General features: G+C 46.0%; 3 protein-coding genes across 3 annotated transcripts; 1 reads left to right on the top strand and 2 right to left on the bottom strand.

Annotated features, from left to right (window-relative positions):
- Nucleotides 1-1048: 1048 nt before the first annotated feature.
- On the bottom strand, nucleotides 1049-2309 carry LOC130404816 (putative nuclease HARBI1). The gene is made up of 2 exons (XM_056609731.1): nucleotides 2035-2309; nucleotides 1049-1817 (listed from the first exon to the last, which is right to left on the bottom strand). Exon 2 carries the CDS (start codon nucleotides 1644-1646, stop codon nucleotides 1140-1142), a length of 507 nt encoding a protein of 168 aa, XP_056465706.1. The 5' UTR covers nucleotides 1647-1817; nucleotides 2035-2309; the 3' UTR covers nucleotides 1049-1139.
- Nucleotides 2310-3459: 1150 nt separating this feature from the next.
- On the top strand, nucleotides 3460-16347 carry LOC130404432 (GTP-binding protein 2-like). The gene is made up of 12 exons (XM_056609140.1): nucleotides 3460-3849; nucleotides 4542-4568; nucleotides 5144-5328; nucleotides 5541-5649; nucleotides 5962-6159; nucleotides 7803-7977; nucleotides 11043-11262; nucleotides 11615-11750; nucleotides 11927-11985; nucleotides 12107-12278; nucleotides 12781-12945; nucleotides 13228-16347. Exons 1-12 carry the CDS (start codon nucleotides 3649-3651, stop codon nucleotides 13417-13419), a joined length of 1839 nt encoding a protein of 612 aa, XP_056465115.1. The 5' UTR covers nucleotides 3460-3648; the 3' UTR covers nucleotides 13420-16347.
- On the bottom strand, nucleotides 15250-21772 carry polh (polymerase (DNA directed), eta). Its single transcript, XM_056609139.1, has 10 exons — nucleotides 21453-21772; nucleotides 20885-21019; nucleotides 20562-20797; nucleotides 19925-20103; nucleotides 19596-19699; nucleotides 19177-19296; nucleotides 18920-19043; nucleotides 18708-18773; nucleotides 18372-18544; nucleotides 15250-17243 (listed from the first exon to the last, which is right to left on the bottom strand). The coding sequence occupies exons 1-10, from the start codon at nucleotides 21587-21589 to the stop codon at nucleotides 16229-16231; spliced, it is 2289 nt and encodes a 762-aa protein (XP_056465114.1). The 5' UTR covers nucleotides 21590-21772; the 3' UTR covers nucleotides 15250-16228.
- Between the last annotated feature and the right edge of the window lie 522 nt (nucleotides 21773-22294).

Here is a 22294-nt window from a genome sequence, read left to right as displayed (position 1 = left end):
AACTGTTTATTCGTAATCTCTTCAAAAGAAAATCTGGAGGCTTGTATAGTGCATTTCAGATCCCAGTAAACCACATACATAACTGATGAATAAAAAAAGGCCACAGCGAACTAACGTTGTTGTAACCTCTGAATCATAGTTATCAGATGTTTCTTTTTTTTAGGAATTGAAAGCCCCAAGGCCAGGCGTAAGCACAGAGGGAGGAGAGGCCACTGCAGCAAACTGGAAGTGGTTTGTACTCATGGATGAGGTGATGGGGCACCGCCCAGCGATCACTCCACCAAACCCCATCTCCTCAGCCATGGGAACAAACTCTGCTGCAGTGGCCTCTCCTCAGGAGTAAGAGGGGGAGTCCACTCCGTGCTCCAAACCAAAGAGGGAGCCGGAGTGGCTCTCCTATGTTAGGAAAATGGAAGAGAAGGAAGAGGAAAAGGAAAGAAGAGCGGACGAGAGAGAGGAGCGGAAGTAGAGAGGAACTACAGAGAGAAGAGAGGAAGGAGAGAGAAAAGAGAGAGGAAGACAGAAGGAGAGAGAGTGGCGAGAATGGATGGATGCGAGGCAAAGGGAGGAAAGAAGAGAGAGAGCAGAGAGGGACAGGGACAATATGGCCAGGGAGGAAAGGCTGCTTGCCCTCTTAGAGGCCATAACAAAAAATAATAAATAAATAAAAAGTAAATTTGAACCGTTTCCTCTTTTGTTGCAGATAATTCTGAAGGATTATAAAGAGTAAAGGGAGGCAGTAATAACATGATATTGAAATATAATATAATTAAATGATTTAATTTATGATTTAGTTATCATGTTAGATCTAATTAAAACTGATCAGAAAAATCAAAGGTGAATGAAAAACATGCCAAATATGTACAATAACAAGCATTGATTTGGCTAGAATAAAGAGATATCAATATAACTATGTACATTAATTGGTTATCATGTTAGATCTAAATAAAACTGATCAGAAAAATCAAACTGAAGTAAAAAAAAATATATATATATAACTATGTACATTTATTTGTTATCATTTATATCTATTTACATTTGTGTGCTATAACTATTTACATTTTTTAATGTAAATAAACATTTTTTTTATGTTTTTTATTTTTTTCTATTTACAAGATAATCAACAAAATCAACAATAATCATGTTCCAGAAGAACAGGAAAACAGGGCCTTTAAAAATATGGAGCGCCACCTGGTCTTCAGCACCCCAAAGGCCCTCTCCACCACACACCTTGCCCTCGACATCTTCGCGTTATAGCGGCCCTGGACAGCGTTGCGGACAGGCTCCCGGTAGGGGGTCAGCAGACGGTTCGGCTGAGCCAGGCAAGGATACCCTCCGTCGCCAAGGAGGCACCAACCTGGAGGGGGGTAAAGCTGGTGCACGAAAAAAGGGCTGCTCTTCAGGACCCTGGCGTCGTGCACCGAGCCAGGGAAGCCCACGTGCACGTCCAAAAAGCGACCTTCATGGTCGCAGATGGCCTGGAACTGTATAGAGTGGAACAGCTTTCGGTTGAAGTAATCTGAAGCAAAGCCTCCAGGGGGCACAATGCGAACGTGGCATCCATCAATGGCCCCTGCCACATTGCCAAAAGCCGGGGATCCTGCCAGCTGGATGTCTTGCTCACCCTGTGGACCAAATCGTGGCATGTCGTGCGGGGAATGTCGAAGGCCTCCGACACCACTCGATAGGACGTTCCACACGCCAGCCAGAACAGGAACACCAGCACCTCAAAGGCCTTCCCCCACCCGTGGTCGACCGGCCCCTGGAGACGGTGGACCAGGCTATCCAGCGTAGGCCTGGAAAGGCGGAAGTCCTTCCTTAGGTCACCGTCATCAAAGTAGAGGCGCACCAGGGGAACATGAATGTTCAGTCTGCAATATGGCCCTCTTGCACCAACATGTAAATTATAATCATACATTCAATATGAAGCAGTGTTCTAGACGCTCAAATAGATAGTAATCTAGGATTGCCATACTCTCTTATCAATTGTTGACAGCACTTTGATACAGTTTACCTAACAAATAGGGTACTTACTTCAGTACTACAACATAAATGTCCGTACATGGCAACCATGTATCGACGGCGAGCTGACTCCCTCCTTCGTCTCCGTGCTGCTGCGGCTCTCCTACGGCTGGTCAGGTACATTTTACGAACGCGATGATAAAAAAACAATAAAACAACGAAAATCTAAATCAAAAATGGAAATGTAAAAGGCTGTCTGTCTAATCTAACTAAATCTATCTATCTATCGGTCTTTTTATCTGTAGGCTAGGTATGCAGGTAGGTATATATTCTGTATTAACTGGCAATCTAGCATTACGGACAAAGAAGAGGAAACGCGGGAAAATCAGACAATAGACAAGAAAAATATAAAATAATTAATCATTTTTTTAATAATTGTTTTAACATATCACCGCAAATCCTTAGGTTGAAGGTGTACTGTGACGTTGAATGTGACGTTTATATATTTATTTATAATATTTATTAACGGCGCCCGGCCGGTAGGTTATTGACACGTCATTTGATTCACGTCATCTGAGGTGGTTAAGTAAGAACGGTCTTCTGAACGTCGATTACTCAAATGGATTACTCAATCATTATTTAAGGATTCGAGAAGTAAGCCAAGTATTGAGTAGGTAGTAAGTAGTAATTAGTAAGTAATTTCGAACACACCCAGAGACTGTTGAGCCCGCGGAGTCTCACTCTTTATGCGCATGCTCGCCTCCTCTTCTTATTTATTTTTCTTCTGGATTTCTGTAGCAGAAGCAGCGCCTCTTATGGGCCTGGAATGTGTACTACAGCGTTTCTACAGATTGTACTTGGTTTCGCTTGACTCCGTCTTTACGGAGATAGTCCAAAACCGGATAGATCGAAACCGTAAAAAAACGGTTTCGCCCGTTTCGGCTTCGTGTGGATGGGGCCGAAACCTTGTGTTTTTCCCGGTAGCCTCTTTTAAAACCATTAAATTGCAGGCAGTGGCACTATACAACAGTTCATATCTTAAGGTTTATTGCTTTGGACAAAAATTGTTTTATTAATAAATGGGGGAAAGAAATAAGACACATGCATAACTTATCAAAGATAATTTGTCAGGAGATGAGTGAACTATATAGGTATATTGCTGCTGTTGTATTAATAGTCAAATATTGAAGATAACGCTTTCTTAGCATCTTAGTATCAAAACAATTAAATTAAAATTGTATCGGTTGACTCGTTTACATCGATGTATATTGTTTAAACTTTTTGCACCATTAATTTCACACAATTTTAATACTACAATTTTCACAATCGGCTGACGCAAACCCTATAACACAAATAAACGTATGGTTTTGTCCAACGGATCCACCAAAACGAACGGAGTTTCAGCCTCATCTAAAATAAATGCATTCCCCGCCCTCCAGGCCGCACACTGTAAGGAAATAGAACGCACCCTTCGTTTTAAATGTGACGTCAGTGCATAGTCAACTCAAAACCCAGCCCCCTGCAGTGTTGTTATTGTGATGTTAGAGTTGGGGGGGGTATGAGCTTTGTTTTCTGTTCGGGAGAAGGAATATGAATATATATGCCTGTATATACTTCTGCAAACGTACCCTTTAATCTTTTTAGGAAAGATTAACCCGAATAGTGGCTAGCGAAAGTCCCAAAGAAATGGAGACGCGGATATCAGAGCTTTTTGCTCCAGGCTCTGGACAGAACGGGTCGGGGTCTCAAGAAGTTGGGTTTAATCCACTAAACGGCTTCGGGGCGCTTTCTAAAAAGGCCAGCGGTGCGAAGAACAACAAGAGAGCCAAGGCTCGGACGACACGACACTCGAAACCGGGTCACTACCCCCCGTATCTCCCTCCAGAGGTAAGGGGACCCTGGTCCAACAGCTGCTAGCATGTCAGAGCTAACACTGTTGATTCATCTGAGTAGTTTAATTTGTCCAAAGTCAGTACGACAGAATGAATGGTCACTGTTTTACAGTGATATGGTGATCGGTCGGTGGCATGTTTATCTTTCATTCAGAGTCTCTCGTTCAGCCGTTCAGCAAGTTACTCTGCCGGCAAATCAGTGACACGTAATCAAGAGTAGCGCTACGGAGAATAACATCGATAACCACGGTGTGTTTATTGTAGACATTGTCCGCACTGCTAACGTTACATCGTTAAGACAAATTGCTCTGTTTACAAATTTGGGCTTTGTTGAAGTGAGGAAGAAGAGCTTCTTATGAATAATATTGTTAGAAGTGTTGTGTTTCACCCACACAAGTCGGTCATTGGTCTAAACATGTCTCAGCTTGTCTCTCCTTCCTGTTTCTGATAAAGAAATCCTAAAAATGATAGTGATGCAGAGACATCTTTCCTTTTCAATTGTACACATTGTTTTTGTAGGGCTGGGGGGGAGCAAACAATACGTTGAAAGCCTATAGAAGCAAAAGTGTTAGCTGTTGTGTGATTGCGACTCTATCTTTTATCAAGTCAATTGTGTGTATTGTTTTGTTTTTGGATGACTTACTTTGCCCCTGCCCACCCCACCCCACCCTCTTCTTTCTCTCCCAGGCAGAAGAAGGAAATATAGAATACAAGGTAAGCAAAAGCACTGGCCTGAACTAAATGAACCAAAATAAATTATTAAAGAACTAGATGGATTTAGGAACAGGTTCAATAGTTCCACGGTATTTTTAATGAAGAGCCATTCCCCAAATATATTCTACTATATGCACTGTCAAATGTTTCTACTTTTCTAAATGTTTTATGGTTTCAATCTCTCATGCCTACTTCATGTAGAGAACATGTTTGTTGTTGATATTTTATGTTTGGTAGTGCAGGCCGACTGTTTAAGTGCTCCTTTCAGGAAATCCAACCCCACTATTGATTGGCAAGAACATTTGTAGAAAGGGCACTTCCTTCCCCTGTCAGATAAACCAACACTGTCTTGTCTTTCTTACCACATATTTCATTTAGCAGGTGGTTTCACGAAATGCAACACAGTGTTTCAACATTTTCTATCAGATAAGGGTATGCAGATAGGAGCAACTTGCTCAGAGGTTGCCCCCCCCACACACACACACACACACAATTAAGGAAGGCTTCGATTAAGGAAGGCTTCGATTAAGGAAGGCTTCGATTAAGGAAGGCTTCTTCTTTGTGTCTGTGTCCAGTTGAAGCTGATAAACCCTACGCAGTACCGCTTTGAGCACCTCGCCACGCAGATGAAATGGCGGCTGCAGGAGGGCCGTGGCGAGGCGGTCTACCAGATCGGCGTGGAGGACAACGGCATGCTGGTGGGCCTGTCGGAGGAGGACATGAGGACGTCGCTCGAAACCCTCCACAGGATGGCTGAGAAGTAAGACTAAGAAATCGATCTGTTTACATTGCAATTACCCATTAATTTAGCCGACGCTTCTATCCAATATAAAACTGTTAACATGTAGTCATTTAATAGAGGCCTTAATCCCAAGCAGTCAATCAACATTGGATTAAATGGACACAAATTCCAAGTGACCATAAGGGGTGAAATTTTAAAGATGTGATATTAGCGCTAAATAATGTTCACAGAGTCGGAGCGGACATCACTGTGCTCAGAGAGTGTGAGGTGGACTACGACTCTGACGATCCTCGTAAGATCGCAGAGGTGCTCATCCGCAAGGTCCCAGATGACCAGCAGGTCAGTGGTCTGAAACTCAAGTCACCAGCCTTCTTGCGTTTCACCAGATCGTCTCTCAGTTTCAAGCATGTGCTTTGCCTTATATTGTGTAGCATAGCTTTTTCTAAATACAATTTTGCATCCTCAGCCTATTTTATCTTGTCTTTTTTTTCTTTTGTCTTGTTTTCTGGTACTGATAAACTTTCCTTTAGGATAAGTAAAGTATTTATCTATTTCTCCAAGTATCTATTCCATGGGATTGTCTCACGTGTTCTGCTGACTGTGACATCCCCACACCTGGGATTCATAAAGTGCCTCTGGTCCGCTCTTTAGTTCCTGGACCTGCGGGTCGCCGTCTTGGGAAACGTGGACTCGGGGAAGTCCACCCTGTTGGGGGTCTTGACGCAAGGGGAGCTGGACAATGGACGGGGGAGAGCCAGGCTCAACCTCTTCAGACACCTCCACGAGATCCAGACCGGTCGCACCTCCAGCATCAGCTTTGAGATCCTTGGCTTCAACAGCAAAGGGGAGGTGAGGACTCTTCCAGTCATGTTCAATGTTTTATCAGCGCACAGCCATGGGAAATCTTTTAGAGGTATAAAGATGAAGAAGCGGTGGTGGTTTGTAGAGTTTGTAGGGGTCCATGTCACAAAATGTGAGTTTCCCTCCAATGTTGCATATCGGATGGTAAGTACACAACAGTTGAGAGGCTAAAACCAGACCACAGTTCTCAAGCTGAATGAGACATGTATAGGGGAAAAATGACAAGGAAATGTCCCAGCTGTTTTGGCGGAAAGCCAGTGTCGACCAAGGTCATCTAGTTTATTTTTGAAGGACTCCATTGTCGGTCACCTGGCATCCTGTCTACCACCTGGCAATGCATTTGCATGTGTTTTCCCTCCTTCAAATCGAGTGCATAGATAGATACTGTTGTATATCAGTTCTCTTGTGAATATAGCCTTCTACGTGCACCTGCTCAACAAAGAGGTTTTTATTAGTTCGCCTGAAGACTAAGGCAGTGTTCACATCTAGCGTTTTTTGTAATGGGGAAAAGTTGAGCCGACCGTTTTTCAACAAAAAGAAAAGCTGGCAGCGTTTTTTTTTCCCTAAAAGCGCCGAGAGCGTTTTTTCTATCGCCTAGCAACAAACCCATTCTAGACCCTAAAACGTATCCATGCTAGAGCCCATTAGACATGTCGTAGATCTCAACATGTTCTGTAATTACAACTATTAATCGCTCCGACGGCACTTTCTAGAGTGATTTGTCTGCCATTGTTTCTTGTTTTGATAGTTGAGAGTTTCCTTCGTGACGAAGTGTCTATGTTCCGCTTGTGATTGGTCAGTTGCCCAAAAGACGCCTGACGTCAGCCGCTTTCTTCCTGAAAGTTGAACTTTTTTCAACGCTCCGTATGGTAGAAAGAAACGCTGGGATAGGTGTTTAAAAAAACGGCCGTGACTTTTTCCAGAGGCGCTCTGCTCCATAGGAATATAATGTAAAACAAGCGCTGGCAGATTTAAAAAACCGCTAGATGTGTACACGGCCTTAGACTAATTCCTACTCTGATAGGTCTGTCACACATGAGCTCCGTTTGAACTCCGGAGAATGAGGAACGGAGATGATTTGTATTGTCCTTTCAGACATGCAACAGACAACAGGAGATAAGACGCATTAGACAAGTTCACACAGATTGGGAGATACTGTTTACTTAAGACAAGGAACAGCGCCTGGGTACAGCTTGCAGGAGGCAGAACCTGTGTATTAGACGTCCATAATGTGTGAACAATGTAAATGGACTGCATTTATATTGCGCTTTTTCTAACCATTGGCCACCCAAAGCGGTTTACAATATTGCCTCACATTCACCATTCACACACTGCAAGGCGACAGCCAGCTCGTCTGGAGCTAACAGTCAGGGTTGGGTGCCTTGCTCAAGGACACCGGGGATTGAACCAACAACCTTCAGGTTACCCGCTCTACCTCCTGAGCTACTGCCGCCCTCCAACGCACATGCTCTTCCTTATATATATCTCGGGAATCAGCTGTCAAATGAGGCTCAGGTGATCTCGGGGGTCCTAATAAATTTGACCGCATAATCTAACCGAGGTGCTCGCGTGACAATGAATCCTTTAGAAAGATGGCCGTAACCCCGTTTGTCCTTCCCTGGTGCCGCCAGGTGGTGAACTACAGCGAGTCGCGGACAGCGGAGCAGATCTGTGAGAGCGCCTCTAAGATGATCACCTTCATCGACCTGGCAGGACACCACAAGTACCTGAAGACCACCATCTTCGGCCTCACCACCTACTGCCCTGACTTTGCCATGTTGGTCGTCAGTGCAAACACCGGCATTGGTAGGTTTGGTTTGGCTCAACGATTGATGTTTACCGTTGCTGCTAGTTACAACTCACAAGTTTACACCTTCATCCACGGTGAAATAGGATACACTTCATTAAGTAGCTGGTAGGCCCTAGGCCATCCTGCTGAAGGTTGACTATAGGTCAGCAGTGGGGAACTTGGGGATTGAATCTAGAACTTTCCGGGAGGGATTGGAGCATAATTTCAATATCAGGCAGAGAATTCGGCTTGATGAAGCATCGGCCTGCCCACACCCAACACATGCGGTATAAAGTCTGCTTTTGTTGGTCACACCTGACAACCCTTCCCCTCTATGCCAGTGCATGCTGTATCTCCAAGCTGCTCTTATCTGCCCCGTCACAAATCTGAAAGTACTATACCAACAACTAACTAAACAAGAATGAAAGGATTCTTTGTCACATACTTTTTCCATCGGCTCCTTTTTCCCAGCCCTCCCTCCCCCAATCACCACCCACCCGGCACCCCCCCAACACTCCCTATAAATAACTCAACCCTAGCCACGTACAATGTTGTAACACACTACGGTCTCCTGGTCAATCTGTCCTCATTTGAGGAACCTGAAACCTTTTAGTGGGGCTGACTTGACGTAAACAACACACCCCCCGCCCCGGGTCCCTACCCCACCCCTGACCCCATTCCGAAATGGCTTGCGTTTCGGTTGTTTATTTACTTGTTGTTGTTGTTTATAAATCATTCATATGGCATTTTGTAAAGACGTAGTTATTTCTGCTGCAGAAACCGTCTGCTAAATTACTGAATGTTGGACACGTGTGTCAGTATGAATGTGTATCAGAATTTTCTATCCTAAACTCTGTTATGTTAGGACATGGACATATTCATACTGTTCCTCCTTTAAAATACAATATGGCTACTCCCTCTGTCATGTTGATATGCCTCAGGTGCCTCCAATGCTTATTATTTACTTATGATGTTAAGTAAATAATATGTTTATCGACGGTTATATATTCAGAGGTGCAGCCACTTCTGCAGCCATATTTGTTCTACACATGCAGAGTAACAGGCTGTCCAAGTGCAACCACTACAGTCACTGTGCTATGTCACACAATGCAACAAAGTGCCCAGGGGTGGACTTGGGTGTTGTTTGTCCCCTGCTCAAATGGCCTGGAGGGCTGAGCCAACAAAGACCCAGAAACATACACAACACTAGGGAAAACCAACAACGTGTTGATGAGATGGCTGTCATTCATGTGCAGAGAAATTAATACAATCCAATCAAGCACGCTCCATGCAGCATGCAGCCAGAATAGCGCAAGTGACATTTTACACCAGCGCTATGCGATCTACACATGGTGCCCTTTAAATAACTTAATAGCTAGTCTAAATGACCTAGGTCGACACTCTTTTCCATCTTTTAGGTTCCTAACATCGAAAATTCTACATATTCTTTGACAATACTGTTTATTTGTGCACCGAGTCCGTGTACGTTCTCGTATATATACTTCCGCTTTTCCGAGCCATAATCATAGTTTATAATCTAAATGTGAAGTCATATATACTGTATTATGCAACAAAAAGTTGTGCAAGATTACTGGGTCAAGTATGAGAACCATCCTAAAATACACAAGCGCACGCACGCTTGCACACACAGACACATGCAGGCACACAGACACAGTGGTTGCAACCCAAGAGCTGTGGTTTCAATGATGAAACAGTGGAACCTATCTGCGTAATGCATACTTCGTTGGGACGCAGAGACAGTACAACAGGGGAATTACCTGCTAAATTCATCCCACACCCCATTTATCATTTAAGTTTTAGCAGAGACTTTAATCTCATTCACAACGTAGGCCAAGATACAAATCATACAAATCGAAAAAATTATTTTGATTGTAAAAAGTTATATTCATCCTAATGATCAAGTTTCCATATAAAAAGCAAAGGTTAGGGTCGGGACATTAGACAGGAAGAACCTGTCTGGAATATGGCCAATGGCATGCAGTCTTAGGCCAGCTGGTCGTGCTGATGTCTGCGCAAACAGTCTCCCAGTCAGCTGACGCAGGTGGGAGGGAGAGAAGGTCACTGTATCTCGAGTCTCTTGTCAGCATGTACAAGGGTGTTTAGGTGTCCCGTCTCTCACCCTTGAGAGACACGGATGGCTGAGTTCTATATAAAGTGCAAAGCATAGGCCCGCTCTGCTGTTTTTCCATCACACACCTACACCGTGCTCTATTACTTGGCAACATGGCCACATGTTAAATCCCACCGCTGCTTTGACCTGAATGCCACATGGTCCCACATATCACCGATCATCCCCCCTAGGCTGTTTATCTTAGCTTGATAGGTCATTTTTTTTTTGCAGTGGGTAGACATTTGCTATTCATTGATGCAAGTTGCCTTTATCCAAAGCAACTTGCACTGAATTTGTTTAGATGCATATCTATTAAGCAGCAGGTAGAGGTCAGGGCAGCGTTCTCAAGAAACAACATTCCCTCGTGAAATCAGGATGAGTCATGGTTGATTTGGCCTGTCCCTTGAGTCTATGCTGTTTCCTTACCCTTGCGACCTGTGTTCACTGACACATTGAGATCGGCGCTTTGTTGTCTCCCTGTCATCACAGGCAACCTCTTCACCTGAAGTCGGTCCTGTCTCTCGAGATGACTGTTTACTTTTTCTCTCATTGTTAAAATTGCGGCTGCTGTGATTCTTTACCTGGTGGTATCCTTCATAGCTCTACTAAATATATACAGGGTTTTATTCTAGTTATTTTCTAAATGTTGCAGTACATCGTTAAATGTTGCTCTATCAGGTTTGCTCTCGATTCTAATCTAACAGTTGCCGAATGACTTGCTCATGACTTGCAGAAAGTGTGTGTGTGCGTGTGCGTGCGTGAGTGCGAGCGAGCGTGCGAACGATGAATGTGCACAAACACATACACATGCACACCCACACATACACCAAGGGCTCCTCTGCTAACAGCTAGTTTAAAAAGTCCTTCCTGAACATTCCTGAATTGCGTTTTGAACACCTCCTCCTCCACCACCCTCTCCTCCTCCTCCTCCTCCTCCTCCTCCTCCTGCAGTGGGCACCACCCGGGAGCACCTGGGCCTGGCCATGGCGCTGAAGGTGCCCATCTTCATCGTGGTGACCAAGGTGGACCTGTGCACGCGGGCCACGGTGGAGCGCACCGTGCGCCAGCTGGAGCGCGTGCTGAAGCAGCCCGGCTGCAACAAGGTGCCCCTGGTGGTGGGCGGCCCCGACGACGCCGTCGCCGCCGCCCAGCAGTTCGCCCAGACGCCCAAGTATGGAGACTGCGTTGTACAGCGTTATGAAACATATTATACAGTATGGAGACCGCGTTGTACAGTGTTATAAAACATATTATACAGTATACAGTATGGAGACCGCATTGTACAGTGTTATAAAACATATTATACAGTATACAGTGTGGAGACCGCGTTGTACAGTGTTATAAAACATTATAAAGTATACAGTATTGAGACCGCGTTGTACAGTGTTATAAAACATATGTATTACACAGTAAACAGTACAAAGACACGCATTATTCAGTTTACATGCAATACTACCACAGTATGAAGACACACATTTCAACAGGCGGCAGTGTGTTGACGTGCGTGTGGCTCTCCTCCCCAGCATCACTCCCATCTTCACCCTGTCCAACGTGTCGGGGGAGAGCTTGGAGCACCTCAAGGTCTTCTTCAACATCCTGCCTCCCCTCAGCAACAGCAAGGAGCAGGAGGAGCTCATGCAGCAGCTCACAGAGTTCCAGGTGCGACGCACACACACACACACGCACGCACGCACACACACACACACGAATACACACACTACGAGAAGACGGCAATGGATGAAGCCATAATGTGAAAGGTTTGATTCGACATGGAGGGGGCGTACAGCAGGTTATGTGCCTCGTGGAGTACTAACCTGACCTCTGATCCGTCCCAGGTGGATGAGATCTACACGGTGCCCGAGGTGGGGACGGTGGTCGGGGGAACTCTCTACAGGTCAGAGCGCTGGAGGGCTGCTCTCCTACCTTTTCATCAACCACATGTTTATCTATACTTCCCCCCCTGTCTTAGCTGTAACCTTGGTCTCCTCTATCCCCCCCCCCCCTCCTCCGTTTAGTGGTATCTGCCGTGAGGGGGAGCAGCTGGTGGTAGGGCCCACGGACTCGGGCCAGTTCCACAAGCTGACGGTGGAGAGCATCCAGAGGAACCGCTCTGGGTGCAGGGTGCTGAGGGCCGGCCAGGCCGCCACGCTGGCCCTGGGCGGCTTCGACCGCGCCTTACTGCGCAAGGTACGGCGCCGCTGGGATGGGGTGGTCTGGGTTGAGCTTCTCTAGGTGGAGAGGGAGAGGGAGAGGGAGAGGGAGAGGGAGAGGGTGTGTGTGTGTGTGTGTGTGTGTGTGTGTGTGTGTGTGTGTGTGTGTGTGTGTGTGTGTGTGTGTGTGTGTGTGTGTGTGTGTGTGTGTGTGTGTGTGTGTGTGTGTGTGTGTGTGTGTTTTTGTCGTCGTCTAGCTCCAGAGAGTGTCTGTGTCTCTCTTACTGACTTATGCCGTCTGTTCTTTGTGGGTCTGTTTGGGTTCACGAAAAGGTTGTGTGTGTGTGTGAGAGAACAGAATCCTATTTTGAAACCAGAATGATTTGATGTAAATAATCATCCCAATACAAATGGGCCTCTCCATCTTCCCTCATGTCTGTTTTGAAATAATTAGATTCTTCATCCTAATGAATAGAGTCAATGAGATCCTGTGTGCTTGACTGAGCGTCTGTCCGTGTGTGTGGTCCCCCCCCCCCCAGGGCATGGTGATGGTCAGCCCAGAGATGGACCCCACCATCTGCTGGCAGTTTGAGGCTGAGATCGTGCTGCTGTTCCACGCCAAAACCTTCCACAAGGGCTTCCAGGTCACGGTGCACGTGGGCAACGTGAGGCAGACCGCCACCGTCGTGGCCGTGCACGGAAAGGTCAGCCCCTCCTCCGGACGACCCACCCGTCATAACTCCTCCCCCCCCCCCCCCCCCCCCCCCCCCCTTTCTCAGGGTTCGAGGGCGGTTCCCCTGCCTTGCAGCTGGCCTCTGCTGAGAATACCTGAACTAGTTACTGTTGCCAAACGGCTTAATGAATCAAATGATCCTGTGGATTACTTTCCAGTTCTATGAATCACACAAAAAGACACCAGCTTTCCCGGCGTTTCCCCTCCTCTCCGTCTGAACCCATTGTTTGTGCTTGCTTCCCCCGGGTCACAGGAGGAGCTGCGGACGGGCGAGAAGGCGGTGGTGCGCTTCAAGTTCATCAAGCACCCGGAGTACCTGAAGGTGGGGGCCAAGCTGCTGTTCCGCGAGGGCGTGACCAAGGGCATCGGCCACGTCACCAAGCTGCAGCCGGCCTCCCACTACCACCCCACCCCGCCCTCCCACAGCGAGGACGACGAGGCCTAGGGCCCCCCACCGGCAAAGACCCTCCGCTCTAAAGAACCACAACCATGCCGTCCTTCTGGAACCAGGTTCTTTGTTCCCCAGCTTGTCTCCCCCGTGTCCTTATCTCGCTTTCTCCTCCGATGCGGAATCTCTCAGGCTATTTCTGCAAACAGAAAACAGAAGACCTTTTGCTTCGCCTGTTCGTTGTTTGGGTTTGTCCCTCTTGTGTGTACCTTTTTCAAAGCCTTACGACCACCAAACTCCTCTCCTTCTGTCTTACACAAACATATTTTAAAGGTACCTATGACTTGTTTGTCGAGGCTGTGGCAACTCCGGACATTGTGTAAGAAGAGCATGTCCCCTGCGAGGTACACCAGAAAGAACTGCTACCAAAGCTCTGTAATTGTTACTCCCACCTGGTTGAAATGTTACCAACTGAAGCCACCGGCATTCAACCCACAACAACGGATGCAGTGCTGCCTTCAAAGTATAAAGATGCACAAACCAGAACCACTTGCACTGAAACAATAGTGTTCAATACGGCACTGAGAGATCTGCTCATAAACCTTTACGGCACACGCCTGTTTACAAACTCAAGGCTAGTGGTGCCGGACCTGTACTCACGTTAAGCAGCTAGAGTTTGTTAAGATGAGTGAGAGAGGAGCCACCACCATCACTGTTGTTATTGTTGATGTTGTTGTCATGACGCCAGGGTATCATCTTGCATCTCTCATCTATTTTACCAACACAGTGCCTATCTCGAAATGAGGCATTTCATTTCTTCTTCTGAAGCTACAATACCTTTTGGTTTAGTTCTCACTGAAGACAAACGTGTTTATGAAACAAAAAATGTGTAGTCTAACATTTGCACCATGAATGGAGAATGTTGATCAGGTGGTCCGACCAGACGTAGCTGTTTTACAAGTGTGTTGACTTTGTCGAAGTGAGTTTCATTGATTGGAAACTGCACTTTATGGAGATGGTGTGAATCCCAGGACCGTACACTGGGGTTACGTTTCAAGTTTCAGAGGCCGGCCACGTTTTTGTGGGCATTACCGATTTTGACGGAATTACGTTTTGTGTGACTCACTAATAACACCTAAAGCTACTGCCAATCTCAGAAGTGCATTAGTTGCTCAGGAAAAACGTAACTGGCTATGTACTGCATTCCACTCTTAACAAAAGGACGAAGATTTGAATTTGTTAGTTGGAAGGGTTTAAAGAAAAAAGAAAAAAAAAGGATGTTTCTCCCAAAGAAACGCAATAATTCGTCTTCTTTGAGTATGCGTTATCTATGTAGAGCCGCCCTTTGAGGTGGCAATATTATATGTTTTTGTTTGAGGATCCTCCCCCCCCCCCCCCCCCTGAAAGTTACTGAGGCTATTAAGTAGGATCTGTTAGAGCACAGTGCCTAGTAATGGATCTACTGTTTCAGCCTTCTATTCAGCAACCTGCTGTTGAACTCCAAAAAGGTTTAACAGGGAAAACTTGTGTCCGGTGCTACTCTTTGAAATGGTCCTTGTTCAAAATCGAGCAATTAGGCAATTAGAGGAAAAGTTTCTTTGTTTTGTTCTAGGCTTTTGTGAGCCATGCCAGCTGTCTTTATATATTATTGAAAGTTTTTTGGTGATTGAATGAAGAGTGTTCGCTCTCTGAATGAAAATGAAAATATATTAAGGGAGGGAATGGCAAAAACTAATGCCAGGTGTTCGGTTACATCTCTGCTATGCAGTTTGTGGTCATCATTATGAGGAATGTGTATCAACCAAAAATACATGATCAGCTGTTTGTAAAAGGAGTTAGAAAACCATATCAGGTGTTACATTTTTTGTTTCGGTATGGAAAATAATAGTCATTTTATAGATTTGTAGTGGGGTTTTAACTTTTACAAGATTTATTAGAACACGATACTTTTAAACCTTTACAAACACAGATTGTCACTTTTTTTGCAACCTCAAGTTCAGACTGATTGTAACGTTTTAATCATTCGGGTGAAGTATGATATAAGTTTATGTACAAATCCAGACTGTATATTGTGATGTACATAAATAAAAGTAATGTATTACTTGATATAGTTTGAGATGATTGACACATGTAGATAATTAGGTTTAATGGTTTCAACTCATGATTTGAATCCTCCTAATCTGAGTGTAGAAAGCATTAACAAAAACAAGCAAGTTGCTCCTTAATAATAATAACTTAACTATCCTTAAGGCAACCAGTCAGGGTTAACATGTTTACAACACCTTGAAAGCATGGAAACGTGTCCCAACCTGATGACCAAGAAAAGTCAACATTGGTTCAAACCCTTTAGCTGTTATGAAGTATTAACACGAACATTGGCAGTTGTTTACTATACTTGATCAATGTAGTGCGTGTGGGTCTTTGACAAGGCTTATCACCTAAAGCTGCACTGCTCTGACCTTTTCAGATTAGCTCAGGGCCTCTGCTAGATTTCCCTGACACCAAGTCGTCTAAACATTTGAAAACTCACTAATGATTGTAAATATAAGTATATATTCCTTATGCTTGATGGTGTACAATACATCTAAACACAGGCATCAATCAAAACAAAAGATAAGGTGGACAATATGCTTGTTTTATTTGTACACCATTTTCTTTAATCGAGACTCCATACAAAAATATATAAATATCCAAAAAAGTTTAATATCCCAGCCTAGTTGTCGTATCAAATAGTGCATTTAATTTTAGTATGTAGACATTCAAGATAGGCCTTAAGACTAAAAACTATGATAGAAAGTCAAGTCATTCTTCATGGAAACCCATAACCCCTATTCGCTTGGGGAGCGTGGCCCACAACAACGCATCCTCAGTTCTTCTTAAAGAAAGAATCCAAGGGCCCCCCTTGGGGTCGGGGTCTTTTCGACTGGGGTCCAGACTGTCCTCTGGACTTCGACTTCCCCCGGGTCGCCTGGTTCGTTGCGGAAGCTCCCGTTGCGGCGGGCGGCGGAGAGGCAGCGGACAGAGAGGAGCTAGCCGTGGGGGTGGGGGTGGTGGTGGTGGAGGAGGGAGGGGCGAAGGACTTCTGGAGGTCCAGAGCAAAGTGGTAGTCACTGTGCTCGGGCATATCCCAGGCCAGCACCCGGTGGCCACAGTGCTCGCAGGCCACCAGGTCCTCGTCGTCCGGGCCGGCTCCAGGGTCCCCAGGAGAAGGGGGAGGTCCATCGTCTGAACCCGGCACTACGCTCGACTCTTGACCCTTAGGAGGGCGAGCGGGAGGTTGTGAGTTGTGCTCTGGCTGAAGGGCTGAGGCAACCGCCCCGACGATCTCTATTGGGCCGGTTGTAACACGTTGGCCCTTGCTCGAGGTGCCTGCCGTTTGTAACCGTCTCTCGATGCTTTTCCTTTGAAAGAAAGACGAGATGCCACCGTCGGAGCCCTTCGCTGGTGAGGCGTGAGAGGAGGAAAGTGTTGTGGAGGAGCTTGGAGCTGGAGCTGCGGTCTCCGACCGATCGCTGGAGGGAGCCACCGAACGAGAAGCGGGTGGAGGGAGTAAAACCGCAAAACATTCCTGATCTCCATCTTCATCCTTCCCTTCCTCCTCCTCCTCCTCCTCCTCTTCTCCTTCAGTCCTCTGCCTCTGTTTCTCAGCAGCTCTTTGGAACAGAGACTGGATCATGGTGGGTTTGCTGGGAGTACCGCCACTGCTGCTGCTCCCGCTTCTCAGCCCGGAGGACACGAGCCCCCCTTGGGAAACACTGGCAGGGAAAAGGGCCTGGGAGGAAGTGACATCACTAGACAGGAAGCCGGCTATCCCTCCTCCAGCTAAGGGGGCGTCGCTGAACTTGCTGGCGGAAATGTGGAGCAGGGTGAGAGCTGGACTCCTGGAAAATAAAAACCAATAAAAACGTTTCACTTACAACGCATGTAATAGAATATCTGTATTGCTCGACGCATTACCAGCACTCAAGCATGCTTCTTATCCAAACTGATTTAACACTAAATGTCCACAGCTAAGGGGTTTGGTTAGGGCGTCCTGCTCTTTGAATGCCTACAGGTAGTAGGGCTGTCACTTTTTCCAAAAATGAAATTCGAACGAATTTCGAATGTCCATAATTAATTTGAATACATTCGAATACATTCGACCCCCCCCCCCCATAGAACTGTTGTCGTGTTTCTTTTTATTTCTTGTGGAAATCACATATACCTACTGAATTCATAACAGCACAGGATAAAAACACATCTTTGATACACATTTGTAAACACAACAAGAGGAAGCTCCGACACACAAGTGCCGCTGTCTTTTACGCATTAACAATAACTGCTCGCAGCGCGATATGCGGAGCGCATGTCGTCCATGGCACACACAGCCTATATAAACGAACAATCTGTGAGGCCGACCTCCAACACGGCATGCTGCTCTTTTTATTCCTTACGGAAAGAAAATTACAAGTAGTCTCGCAGCTCGGCCGTTACCGCTGCAGCTGCTTGTGTCAGCCGTGCTGTATAAGTCCCCAAACAGGCTGCCCATCGCGCCCAGCGCAGCAGCGGACTTTTCTCCCTGTCGTGTGCGATCAGTGTCGGTCTCCGTTTCAATGAGCTCGTGTGAGAGGCTTTCAGTCACGAGATGTTTCTGTGCAGGGGAAAGGTGGACTAACCGGGAGAAGCGGGGATCCATGAGGGCCGCTTTATTGAGGAGAAGCCACTCGCCGCTCTCTTCTTTATAGCGCATTTTTACAGTTCGAATGGAGAATTACACTTCGAATTCGAACTTTTCACCCCACCTTCGAACGAATATTCGAACTTCGAATAAAAAGTGACAGCCCTAACAGGTAGGCTTGACATTGGGGATCGAACCCAGTACCTTTAGGCTAGGAGCCGAACACCCTAGCCACTACAACTATCCTGCCCACTACAATACAATTATTCTACACAATGCATAAGTATAAATGATAAAACGACACCTAAACAAAGTGCTACACGATCAACGTCATTGGTCTGATCCAGCCTACCATGCTGCCTGGTGGTGGCCCGCTGCGTTGAGGCTCTTGATGATGGCGAAGCTGTCGCCGGATATCTTGGCGACGTCGTAGCGGACCAGCGGGCAGCAGCGGGAGAAGCTGCTGGGCTTTTTGTCTCCGAGCTGTCGGACGCCCACCGTCAACTGCCTGGCAACCCGCCCGTTCTGCCAGAACACAGCAAAAAAAACGATAGATAATAACAACAGAACAAGAGTAGACTGCAGACATTGGGGTTAAAACCCAAAACCCCGGCCCTTAATACTTATCAGCCCAACAAATATCCCGTCCCGATCTGCAGCCAGCAGAAAGCAGTTTGTTTACACCCACCATGTCTCGGTCCTTGGTCAACCTCTCCTCCAACTCCAGGGCCAGCTGGTGCAGCCAGTGTTTCACCTACACAGAGGGTTAAATCGGTCACTCATTTGTCCTAATTGATCATAACAAAAACATGTTCAATTAAGTTCTGATGTCAAACCCTTGTCATGTTATTTATTTTACTACATTTTTTAATAATGAATAAAAATACATATTTTTCTAACCTGCTCAATCGTCCCCAGCGAAGAATTTCCAGCAAAGTTTTTGCTGCAGCCAATCGACTTTGGGAGCTGCCTGGGTTTCACTGGTTCAAAATCAACCCCCCGTGACAAGTCATAGAGCCACTGACTGCAGAGACAAGGACAACAATTGGTGTTAAACAGAGGTTCAACCAACAAAGACGGCATCAAATGAGCATGTGCGGTGTCAGCCGGTGAGTTGTTGACGAGCTTGCAAGTACTGTACATTTCCTGGGTCTTACCCCGTTTTGTCTCCAAAGTGCTGTCCCAGCTGAGCCTTGGAGAACTGGGTGAGCTCTCCAATGTTCTCCACAACGAGAGTCTCTGTGATGGACACCCCCAGCTTCCCTCCCAGATTGCGACTGCATGGGCAAAAACACATAGCACATACCACGTCAGTGGGCCATAGGCTCATTCAGCACTGTGTTACCTGACTGGTGATAGCTAATAAATTATCATTAAATCGAGATTGCCACCTAAAATAGAGAAAATCGTTCAGACACAATTAAAACAGCTGCAGAACATATGCTACATTGTCCAGGATTAAACATTCAGATCTGCCTTGTTTTCCAACCCCAACTAGGTGGCTTTTAAAAGCCTTATACCTTAAGCTTATTTCAAATACATCTGCTTTCAACTATGGGTTCAACTGTATACTCACATCTTACTTACAGGTAGAGAGCTGAACAGCTCTTCCACAGAGTCCATGGGCAGCACCGTTTGTCGGTTTGGCTTATTGAAGGCACAGGACAATTTGGCCAGAATCTGGAAAGGTGGGATAGTAAATTAAAAAAACATGAAGAAAAACTAACATGCAATTACCAGTAACGCTGCGTTTTCTGATTCCTATCGCTGCTCTGAACTTTTTGATTGTCCTATACCTCACTTCAGATAAAACAATCGACCAAATGGGTCTCCTATGCATCTACAAACAGCTGCTATAATCTTAGTTGAATCTTGGCAGTTTCAATAACCAGCACGGCCTCCCACCTTATTGTGGGATATTCCCGCCGAGCAGCGGAAGCCGGTGTGCTGCTCCACGGCCGCCCTCATCTCCTCCACGATGGCGGCCCCCACGGCTAGCTGGAGCTCTGCAGAGCCACGGCCCTCCGACGGGGCTGGGGGGACGGTCTCCAGCCACTGTTGTAGGCCCCTGGACCGCTGCTCCTCTGGGGACAACAAAACAAGCCGGTAAGGACGGAGGCTGGGGCTTCATCAATGAGTTAAGTCAAATCATAACAAATGTAAAGTGTGACATACAATAGTATAATCGGCAGGATGGTCGCGTGGTGAGGGTGTTGGACTCCCAGCTGAACCAAAGCCTCTGCTAAATGACTTAAACGTAGGCTAAATAGTATAGGACATATAGAGGCTACTGACAGTTAACAAGAATTATGATGGTTACAAAGACAGGCAACCACTGAAAGCATAACATCTGGAGTAAGAGCAGCCTACTGTCCTTCGCTGTGTCTATACTCCAGGCCTTATATGGAAGTGCCAAACGCTTTACACAGCCTCAATATGGTAATTTAGCTGAGCAACCTAATAAACAGTTGTAATAATAAGTAATGTCTGTGGTGTTACATGTATTCATAAAGTTAGAGTAAATTAGTGACCCATGTCTTACCTTTGTCCAGGGACTCTGAAGAAACTCCTTGCTCAGGGGAAGCCTGAGCAAGTGGGAACCCCTGGATGAAGGTATTCCGCAGTAGGTCTGGATCCATCCGCTCGCCCGCCGTCATGTTCTTCAGCCGGAGTTGAACCGCATCAGTAAGATCCATGTACGCCTCGTCAATACTCGCTCTCTCGATGACTGCAAAGCGCGACATCACTTCGATCACCTCCACACTTGCCTCCCTGTAACTGAAACACGATCGGTGTTTGGTTGGTTAGTTGTTTGACTGACCTCCAGATTGAACAATAATAATTGATGAACACAACAATACTCACTGCGTGAGATCGGCCTTGCCGTGGGCCTCTCGGACTCGTGCCACACGGAGGTCTGGGCACAGTTTCTTTGCATCGTCCGCCCACATGTTGCGAGTGACACCGCACGCCCTTGCCTCGTAACTCACCGCTATAATGCTATACAAATACCATCAAAACCATGGTGACTCATGCATATGTACATGACAGTTTGACATGTCGTTTCAAAGGGTTTTGAAAATCACTCATAACAACATACAAACAATCATCTTCTTACAAATGATGGCGAATCTATCACATCCTAGACCAAAAACCAACTGACAGTATGCCACTAAAACTAGTATTTTTCTGGTAAACCATTTGGAGTTATGACTCCATAACGAAGCCGAATGTCTGACTAACTGGCTTTTTTGTTGTCTGATTCTGGATTTGCCCTGGCTATGCAGAAAGATAATAGTCTTGACTATCTTGAACGCCTCTGTCGCTGCCCTGGACTTGCTCTGCTGGTTAATAGCACTTCGACGGGTGGATAGTCCAACTATGTAACGTTAGGCTTTTGTTATGAAGTTTTAGAAACTGTGTAGGGACTCACCCGCCTCCCTTCCACGTTTTGTATTGCGCTACCACACAGGGTGTGTTCTTCAAAGCTGGGTTGATTCTTTGCTCAACTGCCACGTAGAAGCAATCCATGTCTACCAACGCCACCACCCTGTCTTTTCCATACTCCATCGATGTAGAATCCTACGTATATATCGAGACTATGTTTCAAGGTTATTCGAAGATACGGAATTATACAGACTGACTAAAGTGCAATAGGATCCATCCTCCATCTTCAAAGTTCGCGCAGTGCTCAGGCGCCTGAAAAATACGTCATGAGCAATAGTCGAACTGAAGAGCGAAGAGCACTGGTGGCCAATGGCTTCTTTCTTTCTGCGGGTACATTGAAACGTCACTCGCCACTCCCACCACCCGATACGCCCATCCCACGAAACGCCCACTTCGCTGTGCCACCCATGTTATTCCTGCAGTGCAGGAGTAATACACAAAGGTCTATCCAGGAGCAGTACACTAAGGTTTATACAGGAGTAGTTAAGGTATATCCAGGAGTAGTATGCACCAATTACTAAACTATAGTGCACTTCCACTACACTCATTATGCAACGGTGGATGTTAAGGACGTTAGTCAGCCGTGGGGAAACTGTAATGTTCCGAAGATGAACTACTAAAAGCGCATCATAGAAACGTCCCCCCGTGCGTCCTTACCGTGTTTGCGTGTTTCAGCCTGTTACAGCCTGCATGTTTCTCGCAGGCTGTATAAACCACGACAACCCAGGAAAAATGTAAATTCCTTAACAAGATTGGAAACGATTCTGAATATATGCTTTATACAAAATGGGGAAACACATTTTCTTTAACATTTTGGTGTGAGATTGG

This window comes from Gadus chalcogrammus, chromosome 15 (assembly GCF_026213295.1).
Source record: "Gadus chalcogrammus isolate NIFS_2021 chromosome 15, NIFS_Gcha_1.0, whole genome shotgun sequence".
Taxonomy (NCBI): Eukaryota; Metazoa; Chordata; class Actinopteri; order Gadiformes; family Gadidae; genus Gadus; species Gadus chalcogrammus.
Note: the sequence above shows the minus strand (reverse complement) of the source record. Positions and strands in the feature narration are given on the sequence as shown.

Bases quoted from the DNA above. Each gene is read 5' to 3' on its own strand.
- LOC130404816 (XM_056609731.1), bottom strand. From the start codon at position 1,646: ATGCCACGATTTGGTCCACAGGGTGAGCAAGACATCCAGCTGGCAGGA.
- LOC130404432 (XM_056609140.1), top strand. From the start codon at position 3,649: ATGGAGACGCGGATATCAGAGCTTTTTGCTCCAGGCTCTGGACAGAAC. The intron at 4,569-5,143 runs GTAAGCAAAAGC...GTCTGTGTCCAG, and splicing joins AAGGAAATATAGAATACAAG to TTGAAGCTGATAAACCCTAC. The intron at 12,946-13,227 runs GTCAGCCCCTCC...CCCGGGTCACAG, and splicing joins TCGTGGCCGTGCACGGAAAG to GAGGAGCTGCGGACGGGCGA.
- polh (XM_056609139.1), bottom strand. From the start codon at position 21,589: ATGGAGTATGGAAAAGACAGGGTGGTGGCGTTGGTAGACATGGATTGC. The intron at 20,798-20,884 runs GTGAGTATTGTT...ATCGTGTTTCAG, and splicing joins GGCAAGGCCGATCTCACGCA to TTACAGGGAGGCAAGTGTGG. The intron at 18,774-18,919 runs GTTAGAAAAATA...CCCTCTGTGTAG, and splicing joins CGCTGGGGACGATTGAGCAG to GTGAAACACTGGCTGCACCA.